This window comes from Chiloscyllium plagiosum, unplaced genomic scaffold, assembly GCF_037043375.1.
Source record: "Chiloscyllium plagiosum isolate Xiang-an unplaced genomic scaffold, Cpla_swu_hap1 HiC_scaffold_27, whole genome shotgun sequence".
Lineage (NCBI taxonomy): Eukaryota > Metazoa > Chordata > Chondrichthyes > Orectolobiformes > Hemiscylliidae > Chiloscyllium > Chiloscyllium plagiosum.
The window spans coordinates 46,832,018-46,854,302 of NW_028270165.1; the positions used below are offsets into that span (position 1 = coordinate 46,832,018).

General features: G+C 46.9%; 1 protein-coding gene across 1 annotated transcript; it reads right to left on the reverse strand.

Annotated features, from left to right (window-relative positions):
- Positions 1-17,649: 17,649 nt before the first annotated feature.
- Positions 17,650-22,063, reverse strand: LOC148143895 (uncharacterized). The gene is made up of 2 exons (XM_087975280.1): positions 22,007-22,063; positions 17,650-19,063 (listed from the first exon to the last, which is right to left on the reverse strand). Exons 1-2 carry the CDS (start codon positions 22,061-22,063, stop codon positions 17,960-17,962), a joined length of 1,161 nt encoding a protein of 386 aa, XP_087831406.1. The 3' UTR covers positions 17,650-17,959.
- Between the last annotated feature and the right edge of the window lie 222 nt (positions 22,064-22,285).

Here is a 22,285-nt window from a genome sequence, read left to right on the forward strand (position 1 = left end):
CCATAGTTCTCAGGTAGACAGGATAGCCTTTGTTGGTCAGAGCATTGAGTAGATGAGTTGGGAGGTCATGTTGTGGCTGTCCAGGATGTTGGTAAAGCCACTTTTGGAATACTGCAGTTAGTTCTGGTCTCCCTGCTGTAGGAAAGATGTTATGAAACTTTGAAAGGGGTCAGAAAAGAATAGGCCAGGGGCATTTTCCATGGAGCATCCGAGGCTGAGGGGTAAACTTATAGACCTTTGTAAGGGCCATGGATAGAGGGGAAACCCTAAGGTCTTTTCCCCAGGGTATGGCAGTCCAAAACTAGAAGGCATATGTTTGAGGTGAGAGTGGAATGATTTAAGAGATTGGAGGGGCAACCACTTCAGAGGGTGGTGCATGTATGGAACGAACTGCCAGAGGAAGTGGTAGAGGCTGACACAATTACAACATTTAAAAGGCATGTGGATGTCTGTCTGTTCTCAGCTCTGCTGGATGTCTGTTGAAGCTCTGAACCCCCCCCCCCCCCCTTCGACACCTTCTGGATTAAACAAACATTCAGTCAATCAAGCCTCAATCCACAATCTCCCAGCCAGTCAACAATCCAGGCACAGTGTAGTCACAGCAGGGAATCAGCTGCCCTGAGTGCGGGAAGGCCTTTACCCAGGCCTCTGCCCTGCTGAGGCACCGGTGGGTCCACACGGGGGAGAGGCCCTTCAGCTGCCCCGAGTGCAGAAAGACATTCCGCGAATCCTCCAACCTGTTGAGGCACCAACGGGTCCACACAGGGGAAGAGGCCCTTCAGCTGCCCAGAGTGCGGGTAGGCCTTTACCCAGGCTTCCTTCTTGCTGATCCACCAGTGGATCCACACGGGGGAAGAGGCCGTTCCCCTACACAGTGTGGGGGTAGGCCTTTTTCCAGGCCTCTGCCCTGCTGAGGCACCGTGAGTCCACGCAGGGGAGAGGCCTTCAACTGCTCCTCCCACCTGCGGAGCCACCAGCGGGATCATGTGGCATTGCAGGGGATTGAAAGAATGACGGCCGAGTGCCTTTATTAACTGGACTATCAACCCAGTTCCAGTGGCTCCCGAGTTCGATTCCCACCGCGACAGATGGTGGAATTCGAATTTGGTCAGAAATCTGGAGTTCAGAATCTAACGGTGAAACCATTGTCGGTGGGGGTGGAAGAAAACCCCCATCTGATTCACTCAGTTCTTTTTTAGGGAAGACTTGAGCAGATATTAGAGCAGTCGTCCCAGCTGCATCCTTTACCCTGTCTGGCCTACACGTGACTCCAGCCCCACAACAGTCTGGTGGACTCTACGCTGCTCATCCAACTTGATTGGAATACAGGTTGAAATTGCTGAGTGAGGCAATACTTCCTCCAGGTTAAGGCTGTACCAAGGATGCAGTTACAAAGGGACGACTCAGTGGTGACCAATAATGAAGAAAGTGAGGGGTTGCACTTTGACCTTGAGCGATTTTTTAAAAATTGCTACTTTTTCTACGCCTTTCTGCTGGGAGATTCTGAAGCTGTAACAAAGTTGGGTCACAATAAAGATTTCCTGAACTTCACACTGAGCTCAGACTCTCACTGAGAGCTTTAAACTGCAACAGGTTTTTGTTTTAAAACTGCTCATTTTACATGTGAAAGTGAGAACTGCTGATGCTGGAGATCAGAGTCAAGATTAGAGTGGTGCTAGCAAAGCACTGCAGGTCAGGCAGCATGCGAGGACCAGGGAAATTGACATTTCGGGCAAAAGCCCTTCCTCAGGTTTTTGACAGAAACGTTGATGTTCCTGCTCCTCAGATGCTGCCTGACCTGCTGTGCTCATTTCTGACAGTCTCCTGTACTATGTTTCCAATGTTTGTGTATCGGTTGCAGCAGTGAATGAGTAGCCAGCATTGTTAGAAATTGTAAAATTTTCAGGAGTGCAATGTCATCAGCATTGTAGTTTCCTGGCAGCACTGAGAAGTGTGTGCTTGGTTCACTAGACATGATGTGGAGGTGCCGGTGTTGGACTGGGGTGGATAAAGTTAAAACTCAACACCAGGTTATCGTCCAACTGGCTTATTTGGAAGCACGAGCTTCTTCATTGGGTGTTTGTGGAACAGGATCATAAGACACAACCACCTGATGAAAGAGCAGTGCTCCAAATGCTAGTGCTTACAAATGAGCCTGTTAGAGTATCACCTGGTATTGTGTGAAATTTAACTTCGCACACCCCTGTCCAACACCGGCATCTCCAAATCAGGTACATAGTTCTTTGAAAGTTGCATCATTGGGAGACAGGGTAGTGAAAGAGGCCAGTCAGGAGCCCTGGAGGACCGGAAGGTGACTGGTCCTCCTGCCAATCAGAGCCTTCCTATTGTCTGAATGCAGACGTTGGAACATGAGCTTCGGAAGCTGCTGCTGCTCTCTCTGAATGAAGATTGAGTTTGCTCCAGACTGCAACCTCCTTATTCTGTCAACCATCTGAGTGTATGGTACTCTCTTCACAACTCCTTTTCCATGTTTTTCATTCTGGGCTTCAATTTACGACTTGCAGCAACCGAAAGGAAAGGGAATGAATTCACGGAGCGGACAGAATCAGGAAAAGTTTGTTTATAAACAGAGTGTTTCACGTGTGGAGTGAATGTAAAGAGGAAGTGGTGGATGCACATTCAGATGCAACGTTTAAAAGACATTTGGATAAGTACATGAAGAGGCACGGTGCGGACGGATATGGGCCAAACACTGGCAAGTGGCACCAGTTTAGTTTGAGAACATAGGCAGCATGGAATAGTTGGACTGAAGGGTCCGTTTCTGTGCTGTCTAACGTAACTGTTCTGTCGTGGTCTTAAAACCATTTTCTTGCCTTCCACCTTCAACGTGGATACTGTACCTGCATCCAACACATAAACCATTCAAAATAAAAAAAAAACCTCTTGCGCACAAAGAAATCCACACTTTATTGTTCAAAAATCAGATGAACTCAGCCTTGAATATATTCAATGACCCCCTAACTGCAGGAAGACATCCCCACTTCTAATCTCAGTTCAGCTTGTTAATATACCACTTGCCTTGCTGCACCTGTCTGACAACTGGCATTGACTGATATAGAAGGATGCTGCTAATCAAAGCACTGATCACACGGTGGTCTGGTGTCAGCTCAGATTTCAGGCCCTGATTTCTGTCCTGTGTTGATCCTCCTATTCCCACAGACTAAGATGTCGGTCTGTTCTCAGCTTTGCTGGATTTCTGTTAAAGCTTTGACCCCGCATTTTATAACTTAGTGGGCGGCACGGTGGCACAGTGGTTAGCACTGCTGCCTCACAGCGCCTGAGACCTGGGTTCAATTCCCGCCTCAGGCGACTGACTGTGTGGAGTTTGCACGTTCTCCCCGTGTCTGCGTGGGTTTCCTCCGGGTGCTCCGGTTTCCTCCCACAGTCCAAAGATGTGCAGGGTCAGGTGAATTGGCCATACTAAATTGCCCGTAGTGTTAAGTATGGGGTAAATGTAGGGGTATGGGTGGGTTTCGCTTCGGCGGGTCGGTGTGGACTTGTTGGGCCGAAGGGCCTGTTTCCACACTGTAATCTAATCTAATCTAAACTTCTGGAACGATAAAATATTCAATCAAGACCCAACCCACAATCTCCCAGCCTGTCAACCATCCTGATACAAGGTGAAGTCATAGCAGGGAATCAAACAAGAAAAAATGAAACAAAAATCATAAATAGGCGCACGTGCTTAATGTTTGTTCATGAGGAAGTAAACCAGGAATAGGGGTCTCCCAGGAATCTTACAGTGCCCTACTTGAGGAATTCTGTCACCCTTACATCTATTAGTACCCAGCTATGAATTACAACAACATTTACACCAACAGGAATAAAGCATCTGTTATCAAATAGACAGAGATATACAGCACGGACATGGACTTTTTCTCTATCTCATGCACACATGAGATAGATCATCCATGGGGGGAGTTTGTCTTTGTAGCATGATGTTTGCAAATACATTCTACGTTGCTCAAAGACTGCACAATCTGCAGGCAGTCAATACATGTAATATATTGTAAATTCCACTTTGAAAATAGATAATGGGCCCACTACCTTTTGGATGTGAGCATAAGTGGTATAGTAAGTAAGTTTGCTGATGACACCAAAATTGGAGGTGTAGTGGACAACGAAGGAGGTTACCTCAGATTACAATGGGATCTTGATCAGATGGGCCAATGGGCTGAGAAGTGGCAAGTGGAATCTAATTTAGGTAAATGTGAGGTGCTGCATTTTGGGAAAGCAAATCTTAGAAGGACTTGTACACTTAATGGTAAGGTCCGAGGGAGTGTTGCTGAACAAAAAGACCTGAGAGTGCAGGTTCACAGCTCTATGAAAGTGGAGTCGCAGGTCAATAGGATAGTGCAGATGGCATTTAGTATGCTTTCCTTTATTGGTCAGAGTATTGAGTACAGGAGTTGGGAGGTCATGTTACAGCTGTACAGTTGGAATATTGCATGCAATTCTGGTTTCCTTTCTATCAGAAAGCCCTATGCAATGTTTGTTTTTGTTTAGTGGGCGGCACGGTGGCACAGTGGTTAGCACTGCTGCCTTACAGCTCCAGAGACCTGGGTTCAATTCCCGCCTCAGGCAACTGACTGTGTGGAGTTTGCACGTTCTCCCCGTGTCTGCGTGGGTTTCCTCCAGGTGCTCTGGTTTCCTCCCACAGTTCTAAGATGTGCAGGTCAGGTGAATTGGCCATGCTAAATTGCCCGTAGTGTTAGGTAAAGGGTAAATGTAGGGGGTATGGGTGGGTTGCGCTTCGGCGGGGCGGTGTGGACTTGTTGGACCGAAGGGTCTGTTTCCACATTGTAAGTAATCTTATTAATGATTGCTGCAACCTATTCTAAAATATGAAAGACTTAACAATCCAGGTTTGTTCAATGTATCAGTTCAGTGGCAGGGCACTGTAATGTTTTCCTATCAATTCTGTGCCATATGATCTTATTGTCCACAATCACCTGATGAAGAAGCAGTGCTCCGAAGCTCGTGTTTCCAAATAAACTGTCGGACTTAGCCTGGTGTTGTGAGATTTTTAACTTTGTCCAGGTTCAGATAGTGCCCAGGGATGTGCAGGTTAGGTGCATTAGTCAGGGGTAAATGTTGAACAATAGGGGAATTGTGTGGGTGGGTTACCTTTCGGAGGATCGGTGTGTAGTCTTTGGGCCAGTTGGCCTGCTCCCACACTGTGGGGAGTCTCTGAAGGGGAAGGGATTTTTGTAAACTGTGCAAGGCAATGCAGGCGTAGTGTGGGGGCCTGCTGTTGGCCTTGCCCCGCCCTTTGCTCCTCTCCCCTGTGGTGGAGTTGTCTAAAAAACAGCTACTTTTTCTCTGCCCTTTTTGCTGGGGGAGGGGTGGGGGATCTGAAGCTGTAACCATGTTGGGACACAAAATAAAAAGGTAACCAGAACGTACTGCTGGGCTCAGGCTCTCATCGAAAGCTCCAAGCGGTTTTTGTTTTAAAGCTGCTCATTTCTTGCAGCCTTCTGCACTAAGTTTCCAATGTTGTGTATTAGATGGAGCAGTGAATGAGTAGCTGGTTTCGTTCGATACTATAAATTTTTCAGGAGTGCATCGTTTCATCGGCAGTTTACTGGCAGCACTAGGAAGTATGAGCTGTGTTCACTAGAAACGAGGTGGAGGTGCTGCTGTTGGACTAGGTTGGACACGGTTTAAAAATCACAACACCAGGTTATAGTCCAACAGGTTTATTTGGAAGCACCAGCTTTCGGAGTGCTGCTCCTTCATCGGGTAACTGTGGAGCAGGATCATAAGACACAGAGTTAAGAGCAAAAGATCAGTGTCATGCAACTGATGATATATTGACAAACGTAGATTGCTGTTAAATCTTTCACCTTTTAGAATGGATTACAGGTTTTAGTTCATTAATGTGTACATCACAGTACTACTATTAAGTCATATTCTCAAGATCACTTAAGGTCTTTTTAAAAAACAGGTGACATCTCAGTCCAGACAATGCATGAAAGGTGTGAGAGTATCCCAATCTTAAATTGGACTGGTTCTATTTCCAAACTAGGAATTTATAAAATATTACATGGATTGACTACCTGCATATTGTGCGTTTTGTGCAAAATTGAATATATCTGCAAATATAATTCTGCAAATGCACCACATTGTTATATGTATGTGTGCAGCATGAGAGTGTGTGTAAGAGAGTATGTGCACACATGCTTGGTAAAGTGAGTGTGATGGAGGAGAAGCCTGTGAAAGGGTGTGTGTGTTGGGGGGGCGTGTATGTGTGTATGTCTGAGAGAGAACATGTGTATAGATAAAAGGTGAGGGGTTGCATTTTGCCAAAATAAGGAAGGGCAGGGCTTGTACAGAGGGATATGGTGGGGGGGCAGGGGGGGTTCAGATATATACTTCTTTGAAAGTTGCGTCACTGGTTGGAAGGAAGCTTCAGAAGGCATTCAGCACACTGACCTTAATTGTTCACACCATTGAATAAAGGAGCTGGGACATAATGTTGAAGTTGTACAGGATGTTGGTGAAGCCACTTGTAGAGTACTGAGAACGCTTCTGGTGGCCCTGTAATAGGAAGAATTCTATTAGAAAGGGTTCAGTAAAGATTTACCAGGATGTTGCCAGGACTGGAGGGTTTGAGTTGTAAGGAGAGGCTGAGACACTCTTCACTGGAGCACAGGAGGTTGAGGGGTGACCTCATTTGAGATTTATAAAATCATGAGGGTTATAGGGAAGATGAACATCAAACACAGAAAGGAGCATGCGCGGTTATGTCGAGTGACGGGGGAAGAAATTGTGGCATTTGGACACTTTAAATCCATCAGGAACAGCATCTCCATAGAGCACACTGCACATGTCAGGTGAGGTGCCAGAAGACTGGAGGTTGGCTAACGTGGTGCCACTGTTTAAGAAGGGTGGTAAGGACAAGCCAGGGAACTATAGACCAGTGAGCCTGACATCGGTGGCGGGCACGTTGTTGGAGGGAGTCCTGAGGGACAGGTGGTACATGTGTTTGGAAAGGCAAGGACTGATTAGGGATAGTCAACATGGCTTTTTGTGTGGGAACTCATGTCTCAAATTTGGAGTTTTTTGAGGAAGTAAAGAGGATTGAGGAGGGCAGAGCGGTAGATGTGATCCATATAGACTTCAGTAAGGCTTTCGACAAGGTTCCCCATGGGAGACTGATTAGCAAGATTAGATCTCATGGAATACAGGGAGAACTAGCCATTTGGATACAGAACTGGCTGAAAGGTAGAAGACAGAGGGTGGTGATGGAGGGTTGTTTTTCAGACTGGAGGCCTGTGACCAGTGGAGTGCCAGAAGGATCGGTGCTGGGCCCTCTACATTTTGTCATTTGCATTAATGATTTGGATGCGAGCATAAGAGGTACAGTTAGTAAGTTTGCAGATGATACCAAAATTGGAGGTGCAGTGGACAGTGAAGAGGGTTACCTCAGATTACAACAGGATCTTTACCAGATTGGCCAATGGGCTGAGAAGTGGCAGATGGAGTTTAATTCAGATAAATGTGAAGTGCTGCATTTTGGGAAAGCAAATCTTAGCAGGACTTATACACTTAATGGTAAGGTCCTAGGGAGTGTTGCTGAACGAAGACACCTCAGAGTGCAGGTTCATATCTCCTTGAAACTGGCGTCGCAGATAGATAGAACTGTAAAGGTGGTGTTTGGTATGCTTTCCTTTATTGGTCAGAGTATTGAGTACAGAAGTTGGGAGGTCATGTGGCGGTTGTACAGGACATTGGTTAGGCCACTGTTGCAATAGTGTGCAATTCTGGTCTCCTTCCTATTGGAAAGATTTTGTGAAACTTGAAAGAGTTCAGAAAAGATTCACAAGGATGTTGCCAGGGTTGGAGGATTTGAGGTATAGGGAGAGGCTAAACAGGTTGGGGCTATTTTCCCTGGAGCGTCGGAAGCTGAGGTCTACAAAGGGGCATGGATAGGATAGATAGACAAAGTCTTTTCCCTGGGGTTGGGGAGTCCAGAACTAGAGGCCATAGGTTTAGGGTGAGAGGGGAAAGATATAAAAGAGACCTACTGGGAAACGTTTTCACACAGAAAGTGGTACGTGTATGGAATGAGCTGCCAGAGGAAGTGGTGGAGGCTGGTACAATTGTAACATTTAAGAGGCATTTGGATGGGTACATGAATAGGAAGGGTTTGGAGGGATATGGGCCAAATGCTGGCAGGTGGGACTAGATTGGGATGGGATATCTGGTCGGCATGGACGGGTTGGACCGAAGGGTCTGTTTCCATGCTGGTTCAACAAAAGCCATTCATGCTCTTCGCTGTCTGCAAAAATGGCGCAAATCCTTCTTCAAATGGACCAATGAGAAGCCAATTGTTGACTTGCAGCAACTGAAGAAAGTGAGTGAATCCAGGGAGGGGACAGAGTCGGGAAACGTTGGTCCAGGTCTGTATCTCAATTGGCAACCACATGGCAAATGCAGTCCCACAGTGTGAAGTTATAGCTTCAGTTATGAACAAATAACTGCTGAAAGGAGGTGCGTTGTTTAAATGGTGACATATTGGGATGTGGAGAAAGTGAGGACTGCAGATGCTGGAGATGACAGTTGAAAAGTGTGGCACTGGAAAAGCACAGCAGATCAGACAGCATCCGAGAAGCAGGAGAATCAACGTTTCAGGCATGAGCCCTTCCTCAGGAATGATGTGTGAATGTAAAAAGTGGCCTCAGCATCCTTCCACACCAGTCACTGCCAGTTGTCAGACAGGTGCAGCAAGCAATCAGCAAGAGGAAATGAGTTCAGAAGTCTCTGCAGTTAGGGGGTCATTGAATATATTCAAGGCTGAGTTCGTCTGATTTTAGAACAAGAAAGAAGTGGATGTTTCTAGGGGAAGGCAAGTAAAATGATTTTAAGACCAGTACAGAACAGTTAAAGGGTCATACAGCACAGAAACAGACCCTTCAGCCCAACTAGTCCATGCTGACTATATTCACAAACTAAACTAGTCCCACCTACCTGTGTTTGGCCCATATCCCCCTGAACCTTTCCTATTCATGTACTTATCCAAATGTCTTTTAAATGTTGTTACACAACCAGCATCCACTATTTCCTCTGGACATTTATTCCACACACAAACCACTCTGTTTACAAAAAAGGTGCTCCTCATCTCTTATTAAAATCTTTCTCCTCTCACCTTAATTTGCGGCCTAATCTTGAAATGACACATGCCGTTCACCTTATCTATCCCCCTCATAGTTTTGGAAACCTCTATAAAGAGAACAAAGAACCCTACAGCACAGGAACAGGCCCTTCAGCCCTCCAAGGCTATGCTGATCGAGATTCTCTATCTAAACCTGCCGCCTACTTTCTAAGGATCTGTATCCCTTTGCTCCCTGCCGATTCATGTATCTGTCTAGATACATCTTAAATGACGCTATCGATCCCAGCCCTACTGCCTCCACTGCATGAGGCACCCACCACCCTCTGTGTAAAGAACTTTCCATGTAGATCTCCCTCAAACTTTTCCCCTCTCACTTTGAACTCGTGACTCCTAGTAATTAAGTCTTCCCCTATGGGGGAAAAAAAAAATTCTTCCTATCCACCCCTGTCTACATGCCTCATGGTTTTATAGGCCTCAATCAAGACCCCTCATCAACCTCCTTATTTCCAATGAAAATACTCCTAATGTACTCAACCTCTCCTCATAGTTAGCGCTCTCCATAACAGGCAACATCCTGGTGAACCTCCTCTGCACCCTCTCCAAAGCATCCACATCCTTTGGGAAATCTGGCGACCGGAATTGTACAGCAGTATTCCAAATGTGGTCGAACCAAAATCTGAAATAACTTTAACATGACCTGCCAGCTCTTGTACTCAATACTCCGTCCGATGATGGAAAGCATGTTGTATGCTGCCTTAACCACTCTACTGACAGACATTGCCATCTTCAGAGAACAATAGATCTGAACACCCAGATCTCTCTGTACATCAATTTCCCCCAGGACCTTCCCATTTAATGTATAGTTTGCTCTCGAATTGCACCTTCCAAAATGCATCACCTCGCATTTGTCTGGATTAAACTCCATTTCTCTTCCCAACTCTCCAATCTATATTCTGCAGTATCATCTGACAGTCCCCTTCACTATCTGATATTCCATCAATCTGAATGTCATCTGCAAACTTGCTAATGAGGCACCCGACACCTTCACCTTTCAACCTCCTGTGCTCCAGTGAAAAAAGTCCCAGCCTAACCTTCAATCGGTGTGAATTCTGTCTGGGTCCCAATGTCGAGTCAGCCTGACATTTTGGATAGAAAAGCTCTGCATTTAAATTACGTTCTTGAGAAAGTTACTGAAAACAGGTTCTGGGATTAACATACCAAAGAACAGAACCCCATTCTAAAAGATGGAAGATTTAATCTAAATTGTTTAATGTATCACATCTCCATGACACTGGACTCCTTTGGCTATAAATTCTGTGATCATGATCTTATTCTCCACAACCACCTGATAAAAGAGCAGAACTCCAAAAGCTAGTGCTTTCATGTTATGGCAGTAGCGGGAGGTGTGGGCTGTATTCACGAGAAACAATGAAGCAGTTGGATACCACACATTTGAGGGGGAAGGGTGTATTACATGACCTCCCAACTCCTATACTGAATGCTCTGAGCAATGAAGGAAAGCAAACCAAACGCCTTCTTCACTATTCTATTCACCTGAGACTCCACTTTCAAGGAACTATGAACCTGCACTCCAAGGTCTCTTTATTTTGCAACATTCCCCTAACTGCATCAGTCCTGCCTGGATTGCTTGACCAAAATGCAAACCTCAGACTTCTCTAAATTAAACTCCAACTGACACTCCTCGGCTCATCAGCCGATCCCAAAAATTCTAATTTATACTGAACTCTCTTTCCTCTATTATTCCCTAGAAGCGGAAAATCTCCATCCCACACTCTCTCCGTCCGTTTTCACTTTTTTGAAAGTGGAAGAATGGGATTGAGAAACTGATCAGCTATGATTGAATGGTATGAGCAGACCTGGTGGTCCAATTTCTGCTCCTATGTCTTGTGGTCTCTTGCTGTCCTGGACACCGTGAGAGAGAATTGGGACCAGCATTGAACCGATCATGACTAGATATGGATCTACCTGCATCTAGGTGGATGGGCTGGGACTTTTTTCACTGGAGCATAGGAGGTGGAGATTTGACCTTATCAAGGTTTATAAAATCATGAGGGGAGAGATGAGGTGAATGACAGGTGTCCTTCCCCTAGGCTGGGGGTTTCAAGATGAGGGAGCAAATTTTGAATGTGAGAGGAGAAAGAGATTTTAAAAAGACTTGAAGGGCACAATATTTTTTATATACAGAGTGTGGTTCACGTGTGGACTGAATATCCAGAGGAAGTGGTGGGTGCAGGTACAGTTACAAGGTTTAAAAGACATTTGGATAATTACATGATTAGGAAATGTTCAGAAGGGTATGGGACAAAGCACTGGCAGATGGGACTGGTTTAGCTGGTGAACATAGTCAGCATGGAATAGTTGGACTGAAGGGTCTGTTTCTGTGCTTGTATGGTTCTGTAACTCGGTTCTGTACTTGTCTCAAGACCACTTTCTTGCCTTCCCCATAAACATCCACATAAAAATCAGATGAACTCAGCCTTGAATATATTCAATGACCTGAAAATGTGTTGCTGGAACAGCGCAGCAGGTCAGGCAGCATCCAGGGAACAGGAGAATCGACGTTTCAGGCATAAGCCCTTCTTTAGGAATCAAACGTCAATTCTCCTGTTCCCTGGATGCTGCCTGACCTGCTGCGCTGTTCCAGCAACACATTTTCAGCTCTGATCTCCAGCATCGGCAGACCTCACTTTCTCCTCGAATATTCAATGACCCCCCAACTGCAGGAAGACATCCCCGCTTCTGAACTTAATTCCTCTTGCTAATACACCACTTGCCTTGCTCATTGCCTGCTGCACCTGTCTGACAACTGGCACAGATGGACACTGATGCCCCCTGAACATCCACGCATCACTCTTGATGAAGGGCTTGCGCCCAAAACCTCGACTGTCCTACTGCTCGGATGCTGCTTGACCTACTGCGCTTTTCCAGCACCACACTTTTTGACTCTAATCTCCAGCATTTCCAATCCTCACTTTCTCCACATCCCAATATATCACCATTTAAACAATATACCTTTCTACTTTATTACACAGCAAAGGCTGTAACTTTACATTGGGGTACTGTATGGACTAACTTTTCCAGAGTCTATCCCCTCACTGGATTCATTCCCATTCCTTTCAGTTGCTCCAAGTCAACAATTGAACCCCAGAATGAAACGTAAATGGAAAAGGGGGTGAGAAAAGAGAGTGCTGTACTCACAGATGTTGGACAGAGGAAGGAAGTTGCAGTCTGAGGTGAAGCTCAATCTTCATTCAGTGTGAGAGGAGGAGCAGGACCTTAAGAAGCTCATGGTCCACCTTCCGCATTCAGACAATAGGGGAGCTCCAATTGGCATGAGGACAACTCTCCTTCTGGTCCTCCAGTGCTCCTTATTTGTCCATCAAAAGTAGGTCTCGCCCCTTTTCTGCCGACAGCGAGGAACATGCCCAATGTTTTGGTGACACCGGCAAACATGTGCCCTGCTTGTTGACACTGAGGAGTGTACACAATATGCTCTGTAGCAATGCTGACGTTATTGACAAATTTTAAGTGTCCATATGCCTCAGAGAACAAAAAGGATTAGAGCCATAATTTGTTTTACACTATGTGCCTCGATATTTTATTGCTTTTGCATTTGTCTGGCTGCTCAATGTTTTTATGTCTTTTCCTCAGTGTTGTGGTGAAGTTCACAACTAGAGGGCAAAGGTTTAGGGCGAGAGCAGAATGATATAAAAGGTACCTAAGGGGCAACGTTTCCATGCAGAGGGTGGTGCTTGTATGGAATGAACTGCCAGAGGAAGTAGTGGAAGCCGGTATAATTACAGCATTTAAAAGGCATCTGGATGGGTCTATGAATAGGAAGGGTTTAGAGGGATATGAGCCAAGTGCTGACAAATGTGACTAGATTAATTTAGGATATTTGGCTGGCATGGACAGGTTGGACCAAATGGGTCTGTTTCCGTGCTGTACATCTCTATGACTCTAAATAATAAAAAGTATATTTTCCAAGTAACAAACTATACCCAGTTAAAAAATCACACAACACCAGGTTATAGTCCAACAGGTTTAATTAGAAGCACACTAGCTTTCGGAGCGATGCTACTTCATCAGCTGATTAAACCTGTTGGACTATAACCTGGTGTTGTGTGATTTTTAACTTTGTACATCCCTGTCCAACACTGGCATCTCCAAATCATAACTATACCCATATTAACAAGGTTTAGTACACCACACACTTGACCAACCATTCTCAACAGATCCTGCCCCTTCAATGCCTGAGGAACATATACATGCTGGTGCATAATCTCCTTCACTAGTATTTACACACTACCCTCAGCAATTGCACAAGTAACAGCAAAGGGCAAACAGCACAAGGATTAAACACACAGTGAGGGGCAAACAGCACAAGGATTAAACACACAGTGAGGGGTAAACAGCACAAGGATTAAACAAACAGTGAGGGGTAAACAGCACAAGCGCCAGTAAAAGCAGATGGAAAGTGAGTGTAAAATGTCACTATGACAGGACAGGCCCCACATTCCTTCCCCTCCGTCCCCCCACAACCTGCCTCACCTTTCACCTCCCGGGCCCAGTACCTTCCAGGTGGCCCCATAGTTGACACAGGGGCCGCCCCACGACCAGTAGAACTCCACCACCCAGGCGGCCGACGAGTTCCCAAACAGGCCCTTAACCCCATCCGCCTCCAGAATGCTCACCGGCTCCTGCCTGCTGTACAGCCGGCCGGTGTGGCCGTGACACAGCAGCTGCGCCAGGAAGGCGGCGGTGCCCAGTGACGGGTGTCTGCCCCGGGCCGCACGGCGCCATTTTCCTAACGGCCGCCCTCCCGCTCGAGCGACTTCTCCTCCCAACCGCCGTCGCCCCCGCGAGACGTCTGCACGGGGGGATGGGCGGGGCCGGGGGAGCCTCACCGTCACCAAGCAACAGCCACCTCGCGCTCCAACTGCTCATTCACAAAAACAAACTCTCCTGTCTCGCTCTGCAGCTGCAGGGGGGACACTGCCACGTTTCCAGGAGCCCTGTCTACATTGGGAAAGCTCACGGCTCAATTTAAACAGATATTCCTACATCTAACGGAACGGCGTCATATCTAAAGGGGGCAATCTGCATTTTAAAAGGGACGTGGACATTTTGACGGGTATTTCTGCAAATAAAGAGGTTTAAATGGACGAGATTACATTTCATATGTAAAATGACGCAGTTATATCTAAATGAATCTACATTTCGAAGAGACGTTGCCCTATTTATAAGTAGAGACAATAGGTGTGAATTCTGTCTGTGTCCCAATGTTGAGTCAGACTGACATTTTTTTTAGAAAAGCTCTGCATTTAAATTACATTCTTGAGAAGGTAATTTATAGATTCGAGTGTAGGTTAGGGAGAATTGGCCGTGCTAAGTTATCCATAGTGACCAGGGATGTACAGGTTAGGGTGGCTTGGCCATGGGAAATACGGAGTAAGGGGTTGGGTATGAGTAGGATACTGTTCAGGAGGGCCAGAGAGGAATCAATGGGCTGAATGGCCCGCTTCCACATTGTCGGAATTCGATGACCCTCCCCACCAAAGGAGCATTTTATCTGCATCTATCCTGTCAAGCCCCTTTCAGAATTCTGCCAGTTTCAATAAAGGTATACAGCACAGAAACAGACACTTCGGTCCAATTCGTCCATGCCGACCAGGATACCAAACTAAACCAGTCCCACTTGCCTGCATTTGGCCCATATCCCTCGAACCTTTCCATTCACGTACCCATCCAAATGCTGTTTCAATGTTGTCACTGTACCTGCATCTACCACATCCTCAGCAAGTTCATTCCACGTGCAAATCACCCTCTTTCAAAATGTTGCCCCTCCGGTTCCTTTTAAATCTCTCTCTTCACATTAAAAAAAAATGCCCCCTAGTTTTGAGCTCGCCGACGCTAAGCAAGAGCCCTTTGCTATTCACCCTCATGATTTTATCAATCTCAATGAGGTCACCCCCCCAACTTCCTGTGCTCCAGTGAATAAAGTCCCAGCCTCTCCTTATAACCTCAAACCCTCCAGTCCTTACAACATCCTGGTAAATCTTTATTAAACCCTCTCTAATAGTATTCTTCCTATTACAGGGCCAACAGAACTGTACTGAGTACTCTAAAAGTGTTACATATTAATGAACCAAAGCCCACACCCATTCTAAGAGATGAAGACTATCTAAGTTTGTTCAATATATTCTATCAGTTGCATGACACTGAGTTCTGTGTCTTATGATGCTGTTCCATGAGGCTTATGTGTTGATGAGGCAAGATGGAACAGATGAGGCGATGGAGAATTACAAATCACGTAGGAAGGATTTAAAGAGAGAGTTAAGAAGAGCAAAGAGAGGATAGGAGCAGCCTTTAGCAAATAGAATACAGGAAATCGCTCAAGCTTTCTATCGATATGTGAGGAATAAAAGGATGATTAGGGTAGGAATAGGGCCAGTCAAAGACAGAAGTGAGAAGTTGAGCATAGACCCTGTATCGGTGTTCACTCAGGAAAAGAATGAGGTACGAGATATTAGACTCGAAAGGATCGAGGTCAGTTACACACAGGTGTTATCAATTTGAGAAGGAGTGAAAGTAGACAAGTCCCCTGGGCTGGATGGGATTTATCCAAGGATTCTCTGGGAAGCTAGGGAGGAGATAGCAGAGCCTTTGGCTTTGATATTTGAGTCGCCATTGTCTACGGGTTTAGTACCCGAGGACTGGAGGATTGCAAATATTGTGCCCTTGTTCAAGTAGGGCAGCAGAGTTGACCCAGGTAATTATAGACCAGTGAGCCTTACATCTATTGTAGAAAAGATTTTGGAAAGGATTATAAGAGAAGATTTAAAATCATCTAGTAAGCAACAATTTGATTTCAGACAGTCAACATGGTTTCGTGCAGGGCAGGTCGCGTCTCACAAATCTCATTGAGTTCTTTGAGAAGGTAGATGTAGATGAGGGTAGGGCAGTTGATGTGGTATACTTGGACTTCAGTAAAGCCTTTGATAAGGTTCCACATGGGAGGCTGATGGAGAAAATGCAGAGGCATTGAATTGAGGGTGATTTAGCAGTTTGGATTAGAAACTGGAAGAAGGCAGCGAGTGGTGGTTGATGGAAAATATTAAGTCTGGAGTCCAATTACTAGTTTTGGGACCATTGCTGTTTGTCATTTTTATAACTGACTTAGACACAGGCATAGGTGGATGGATTCGTAAATTTGCAGACGACACTAAAGTCGGTGGAGTACTGGACAGTTTGGAAGAATGTTACAGGTTGCAGGGGGAAATTTGGATAAACTGCAGAATTGGGCTGAGAGGTGGCAAATGGAGTTCAATGCAGCTAAATGCGAGGTGATGCACTTTGGGAAGAATAACAGGATGGCAGAGTACTTGGTCAATGTAAAGATTCTTGGTAGTGTGGATGTGCAGAGGGATCTTGGAGTCCATGTGCGTAGATCCCTGAAAGTTGCCACCCAGGTGGATAGTGCTGTGAAGAAGGCATACGGTGTGTTAGGTTTCATTGGTAGAGGGATCGAGTTCCGGAACCGCAATATCATGCTGCAACTATACAAAACGCTGGTGCAGCCACACTTGGAATATTGTGTACAGTTCTGGTCACCCAATTACAGAAAGGATGTGGAAGCATTGGAAAAGCAGAGGAGATTTACCAGGATGTTGCCTGGTCTGGAGGGAAGGTCTTATGAGGACATGGGCCTTTTCTCATTGGAAAGGCGGCGGCTAAGGGGGGATTTGATAGAGACATACAAGATGATCAGAGGATTAGATAGGGTAGACAGAGAAAGACGTTTTCCTAGGATGATCACGTCAGCGTGTACGAGGGGGCATAACTACAAATTGAGGGGGGATAGCTTTAAGACAGATGTCAGAGACAAGTTCTTTACACGGAGTGGTAAGGGAGGGGAATGCCCTACCTGCTAAGGTAGTCAACTCAGCCACATTAGGGAGATTTAAACAATCCTTACATAAGTGCATGGATGATTTTGAGATAGTGTAGGGGAACGAGAATAGTTCACAGGTCGACGCAACATCGAGGGCCGAAGGGCCTGTTCTGCGCTGGATTGTTCTATGTTCTTTGTTCTAAACTTAGTGCAGGAGGCTGAAAGAAATGAGCAGCTTTAAAACAAAAACTTCTTGGAGCTCAAAGCTTTCAATGAGAGTCTGAGCCCGGTGGTAAGTTCAGGTAACCTTTATTGCAACCCAACTTTGTTACAGCTTCAGATCCCCCCAGCAAAAAGGCAGAGAAAAAAGTAGTTGCTTTTTGAACAGCTCAAGGTCAAAGTGCACACACCACACCTCCCCTTGTCCGACCCCCCCTCACTGTCTTTACTATTGGCCAGCAGCAAGTTGTCCCTTTGTAATTGGATCCTTAGTACAGCCGTAACCTGGAGGAAGTATTGCCTCACTCAGCAATTTCAACCCATACCTTGTCTCCAAGTAAGTTTCTCCCCACTCCTTTGCCAGGAAGGGGCAGTGTAGAGTCAACCAGACTGCTGTGGGTCTGGAGTCACGTGTAGGCCAGACCGGGTAAAGGATGCAGCTGGAACAACTGAGTGAATCCTTTCCCACAATGGCGGTTCCCTTCCCTAACAAGGGAGAGTGTGAATCAGATGGGGGCTTTCTCCCCCGCACCACCCTCTCCCTGAAACACTCTCATCGTTAGATTCCGAACTCCACATTTCTGACCGAATACCAATTCTGCCATCTGTCGGGGAGGGATTCAAACCCGGAGTCCCTGGAACTGGGTTGATGGTCCAATCGATAATGGCACTCGGCCATCACTCCTTTAATCCCCCTGCGATGGCACGTGAACTTGCTGGTGGCTCCGCAGGTGGGAGGAGCGGGTGAAACCCTTCCCGCACTGAGAGCAGGTGAACGGCCTCTCCCCGGTGTGGATCCGCTGGTGGGTCAGCAGGTTGGAGGAATCGCTAAAGGCCTTGCCACACTCGGGGCAGCTGAAGGGCCTCTCCCCGGTGTGGATCCGCTGGTGGCTCCGCAGGTTGGAGGAGCAGGTGAAGCCCTTCCCACACTGAGAGCAGGTGAACGGCCTCTCCCCCGTGTGGACATGCTGGTGGATCAGCAGAGTGGAGGAATTGCTGAATGCCTTCCGGCACGAAGAGCAGGCAAAGGGCCTCTCCTCCGTGTGGATCCGCTGGTGCCTCATCAGGGAGGAGATGTCGGTAAAGGCCTTCCCACACTCGGGGCAGCTGAAGGGCCTCTCCCCTGTGTGCGCCCGCTGGTGCCTCATCAGGGAGGAGACGTCGGTATCGGCCTTCCCGCATTCAGGGCAGCTGAAGGGCCTCTCCCCCGTGTGGACGCGCCGGTGGCTCCGCAGGGCAGAGACGTGGGTAAAGGCCTTGCCACACTCGGGGCAGCTGAAGGGCCTCTCCCCAGTGTGGATCCGCTGGTGCTTCTGCAGGGCGGAGACGTCGGTATAGGCCTTCCCGCACTCAGGGCAGCTGATGGGCCTCTCCCCCGTGTGGACGCGTCGGTGACTCCGCAGGGTGGAGGAATAACTGAAGGCCTTCCCGCACTCAGGACAGCTGAAGGGCCTTTCCCCAATGTGGACACGCTGGTGCCTCATCAGGGAGGAGACGTCGGTAAAGGCCTTCCCGCACTCGGGGCAGCTGAAGGGCCTCTCCCCTTTGTGGACACGCTGGTGGCTCAGCAGGGTGGAGGAATACCTGAAGCCCTTCCCACAATCTGGGCAGCTGAAGGGCCTCTCCCCCGTGTGGTTCTGCTGGTGGGCCAACAGGTGGGAGGAATGTCTGAAGGCCTTCCCGCAGTCGGTGCAGGGGAATGGCCTCTCCCCGGTGTGACTGCGCCGATGAGTCTCCAGGGCAGACGGGACACGGAAGCCTTTCCCACAGTCGCCACACTTCCACGGTTTCTCCACGGGGTGGGATTCCTCAGGTTTCTCCATGGCCACAGCTTCAGCTGCACACAAACACGTGGAGAGCTCCTCCCTGCCGTGAAATCCCCTTCCCAGGCCGTATAACTGTTTCAGGCTCCACACACAGTGCGCTGCAACAGTGCGGTCTCTCGTCCAGTCCCACTGATGCTGAAAACTTCCTCAAACAGGAACCAAAAAGCGTTGATCCCTCTCACAGAAATCACAGTCAAAAATCATTGCGGTCCTGATGGATTGTGTGACTGTCAGACATTGACATCAAAGTGAGGACTGCAGACGCTGGACAGTCAGTCGAAAAGCAGAGGAGGTCAGGCAGCATCCGAGGAGCAGGAGAGTCAATGTTTCGAGCGTAAGCCCTTCATTCGTTGATTTTGAAACATCAGTCTTCAGATTTTCAAATACTCTGCAAAAAGGGATTACAAAACGGATCATCAGTGCAGGGTAGAAATTCAGAAAAAGCAATTCTACTTTCTGTGGAATATTCTTTTGTTGTACCACAAAATTGAAAGCACCATCCCACTCTCTCTCCCCCTCTGTTCTCACTCCGCTCTAACTAATTCCCCTGAAGGTGCTGATTCAGGATCTTACAAGGGCAGAAAAAGCAAAAACATCAAGACAAACATCTCTCTGAATTTTGGTTAACTCCACCCGAAAGTTAATATCTTTCACAACACTGGGATCCTGCGGAGAGTGAGCAGGTCTGATTTTGGGAAGCAAAAAAAAGTGTCAATTCAGGGTAAACCTGCAATGCAGCTTCTTGAGGAAGGACCAGACACGAAATGGTTAATGACCCCAGGAAGGTGCGAGCAAAATGAGACATCAAGGCATTAACACCGACACACTTCAGTCAAACTCTTCTCCTGCTTCCAGTCAGGAGAAAGTGAGGACTGCAGATGCTGGAGATCAGAGCTGAAAATGTGTTGCTGGAAAAGCGCAGAAGGGCTCATGCCCGAAACGTCGATTCTCCTGCTCCTTGGATGCTGCCTGACCTGCTGCGCTTTTCCAACAACACATTTTCAGCTGCTTTCAGTCAGGGCAAAACATGCTCTGAAAGTCCAGCCTTCACAACCACACTTCTGCGTTCACTGAAGACAATTTGAGTCACACAGCACAGAAACAGACCCATGGCCAAATCTGTCCGAGTTGGCTATCTGGTCAGCAAGGACGAGTTGGACCGAAGGGTCAGTTTCTGTGCTGTACATCTCTATGACTCCAGTCACATTTGCCATCACTTGGCCCTGACCCATCTGAACCCTTCATAGTCAGATGCCCGTCCAGGAGCCTTTTAACTTGTCATTGTACCAGCACCCACCACTTCCTCTGGCAGCTCACGCCATCGCTCAAGTGACTCCACGTTGAAAGCGTCAGGTCTGGTGCACCAGATGACATCAGAAATAGGGGTCTCCCAGGATAGTGCCCTACTTGAGGAATTCTCTTTGCTTTATATCTTACTATGAGTACCCAGCTATGACTTACAACAATAGTTATGCCAACAGAAATAAAGCATCTGTTACCAAATAGACAGAGATACACAGCACGGACATAAACTTTTTAGCTGTAAGCACACACAAGTCCATGGGGTGAATTTGCATTTGCAGAATTATATTTTCAAATAAATTCTATTTTGCTCAAAAATACACAATCTGCAAGCTGTCAGAACATGTTGTATTTTATAAATTCCAACTTTAGAAACAGAACTAGTCAGATTCAAGGTGGGGATAAAGACAGACTCTGACTTTTAACGCAATGTCTGAGCTGAGATTGGATTCAATTCCCTACAGTACGGAAACAGGTCCAACAGGTCCACACCAACCCTCCAAACAGTAACCCACCAGGCCCCATTCCCCATATTTACCCCTGACCAATGCATGTAACACACTGGGCAATTTAAGCATGGCCAATTCACCTAACCTGCATACTTTTGGATTGTGGGAGGAAACCGGAGCACCTGGAGAAATCTCATGCAGACACGGGGAGTATGTGCAAACTCCACACAGACTGTGGGCAGTGGCTGGAATTGAACCTGGGTCCCAAGCGCTGTGAGGCAGAATTAAGAACCTCTGAGCCACCATGCCACCCAGATGTTGTTACCTTTTGTGATAAAACCTTATGTTATCGAGATTTACATATGAATGATAGTTGCAACCCACTGTACAAGATGAGAGGTGTAACCATCCAGGTTTGTTCAATATATCATTTCAGTGGCAGGACACTTTAATCTTCTTCCATAAATTCTGTGCCTTATGATCTTGTACTGCACAACCACCTGATGATGGAACAGTGCTCCGAAAGCTAGTACTTCTTGGTGTTGTGTGATGTTTAACTTTGTCCAGGTTCGGGTGGATTGACCATGCTAAATTACCCAGTGTTCAGTGTTGTGCGGATTCGGTTGGATTGGCTGTGCTAAATTACCCATGGTGTCCAGGTAGGGTGCAGGTTAGAGTGGATTCGCTATGTTAAACTACCCATAGTGCCCAGTGATGGGTTAGCTGTGGGAAATAGTTTCACAGTAATAAAAGTAGGAGGAGAAAGTGAGGTCTGCAGATGCCGGAGATCAGAGCCGAAAATGTGTTGCTGGAACAGCGCAGCAGGTCAGGCAGCATCCAGGGATCAGGAGAATCGACGTTTCGGGCATAAGCCCTTCTTCAGGAATAAAAGCAGGAGTCAGCCATTTTGCCCATCTAGCCTGCCCCGTTCTTCATTGCGATCATGGCCGATCTATCCATCGTCTCAGCTCCTCCTAGCAGCATTGCCCCAACTACCCTTAATTCCCCAACCATGCAAAAACCCATTTTGAATATACTTAATGAAGAGAATTTCATAGATTCACTACACTCCAGGAAAAGCAGTAGTCCTCACTTTCTCCTCCTCATCTCTGTCCTAAATCTACTCCCTCTAGTCTTGAGGTCTGGTCTCACCCACCAGCAGAAGTGACTGGATAGGATTCGGCTTCATCCCCACAGTGCAATGAATTCCCATTTTTCGCCAAAATCGCAGATGTACTCCCTTTACTCAGTCGCTGTCTCACAAATGCAAGATTTCATTGGAACTTCTTCTGCTCCCAGGAAGGACAAAACATCTTTGAAAGCTGCTCTGAAAGCCCAGTCTTCACAACCACACTTCTGCTTTCTCCAAAGACGATTAGTGTCATACAGCACTGAAACAAACCCTTTGGTCCAATTCATCTGATCAGATATCCAA

What these genes read in the sequence shown, in the direction of transcription:
- LOC148143895 (XM_087975280.1), bottom strand. Translation starts at nt 22,063, where the DNA reads ATGGGAATTCATTGCACTGTGGGGATGAAGCCGAATCCTATCCAGTCA. An exon ending in CTATCCAGTCACTTCTGCTG is followed by an intron (nt 19,064 to 22,006) that starts GTGGGTGAGACC and finishes CACCCCGTGGAG; the next exon opens with AAACCGTGGAAGTGTGGCGA.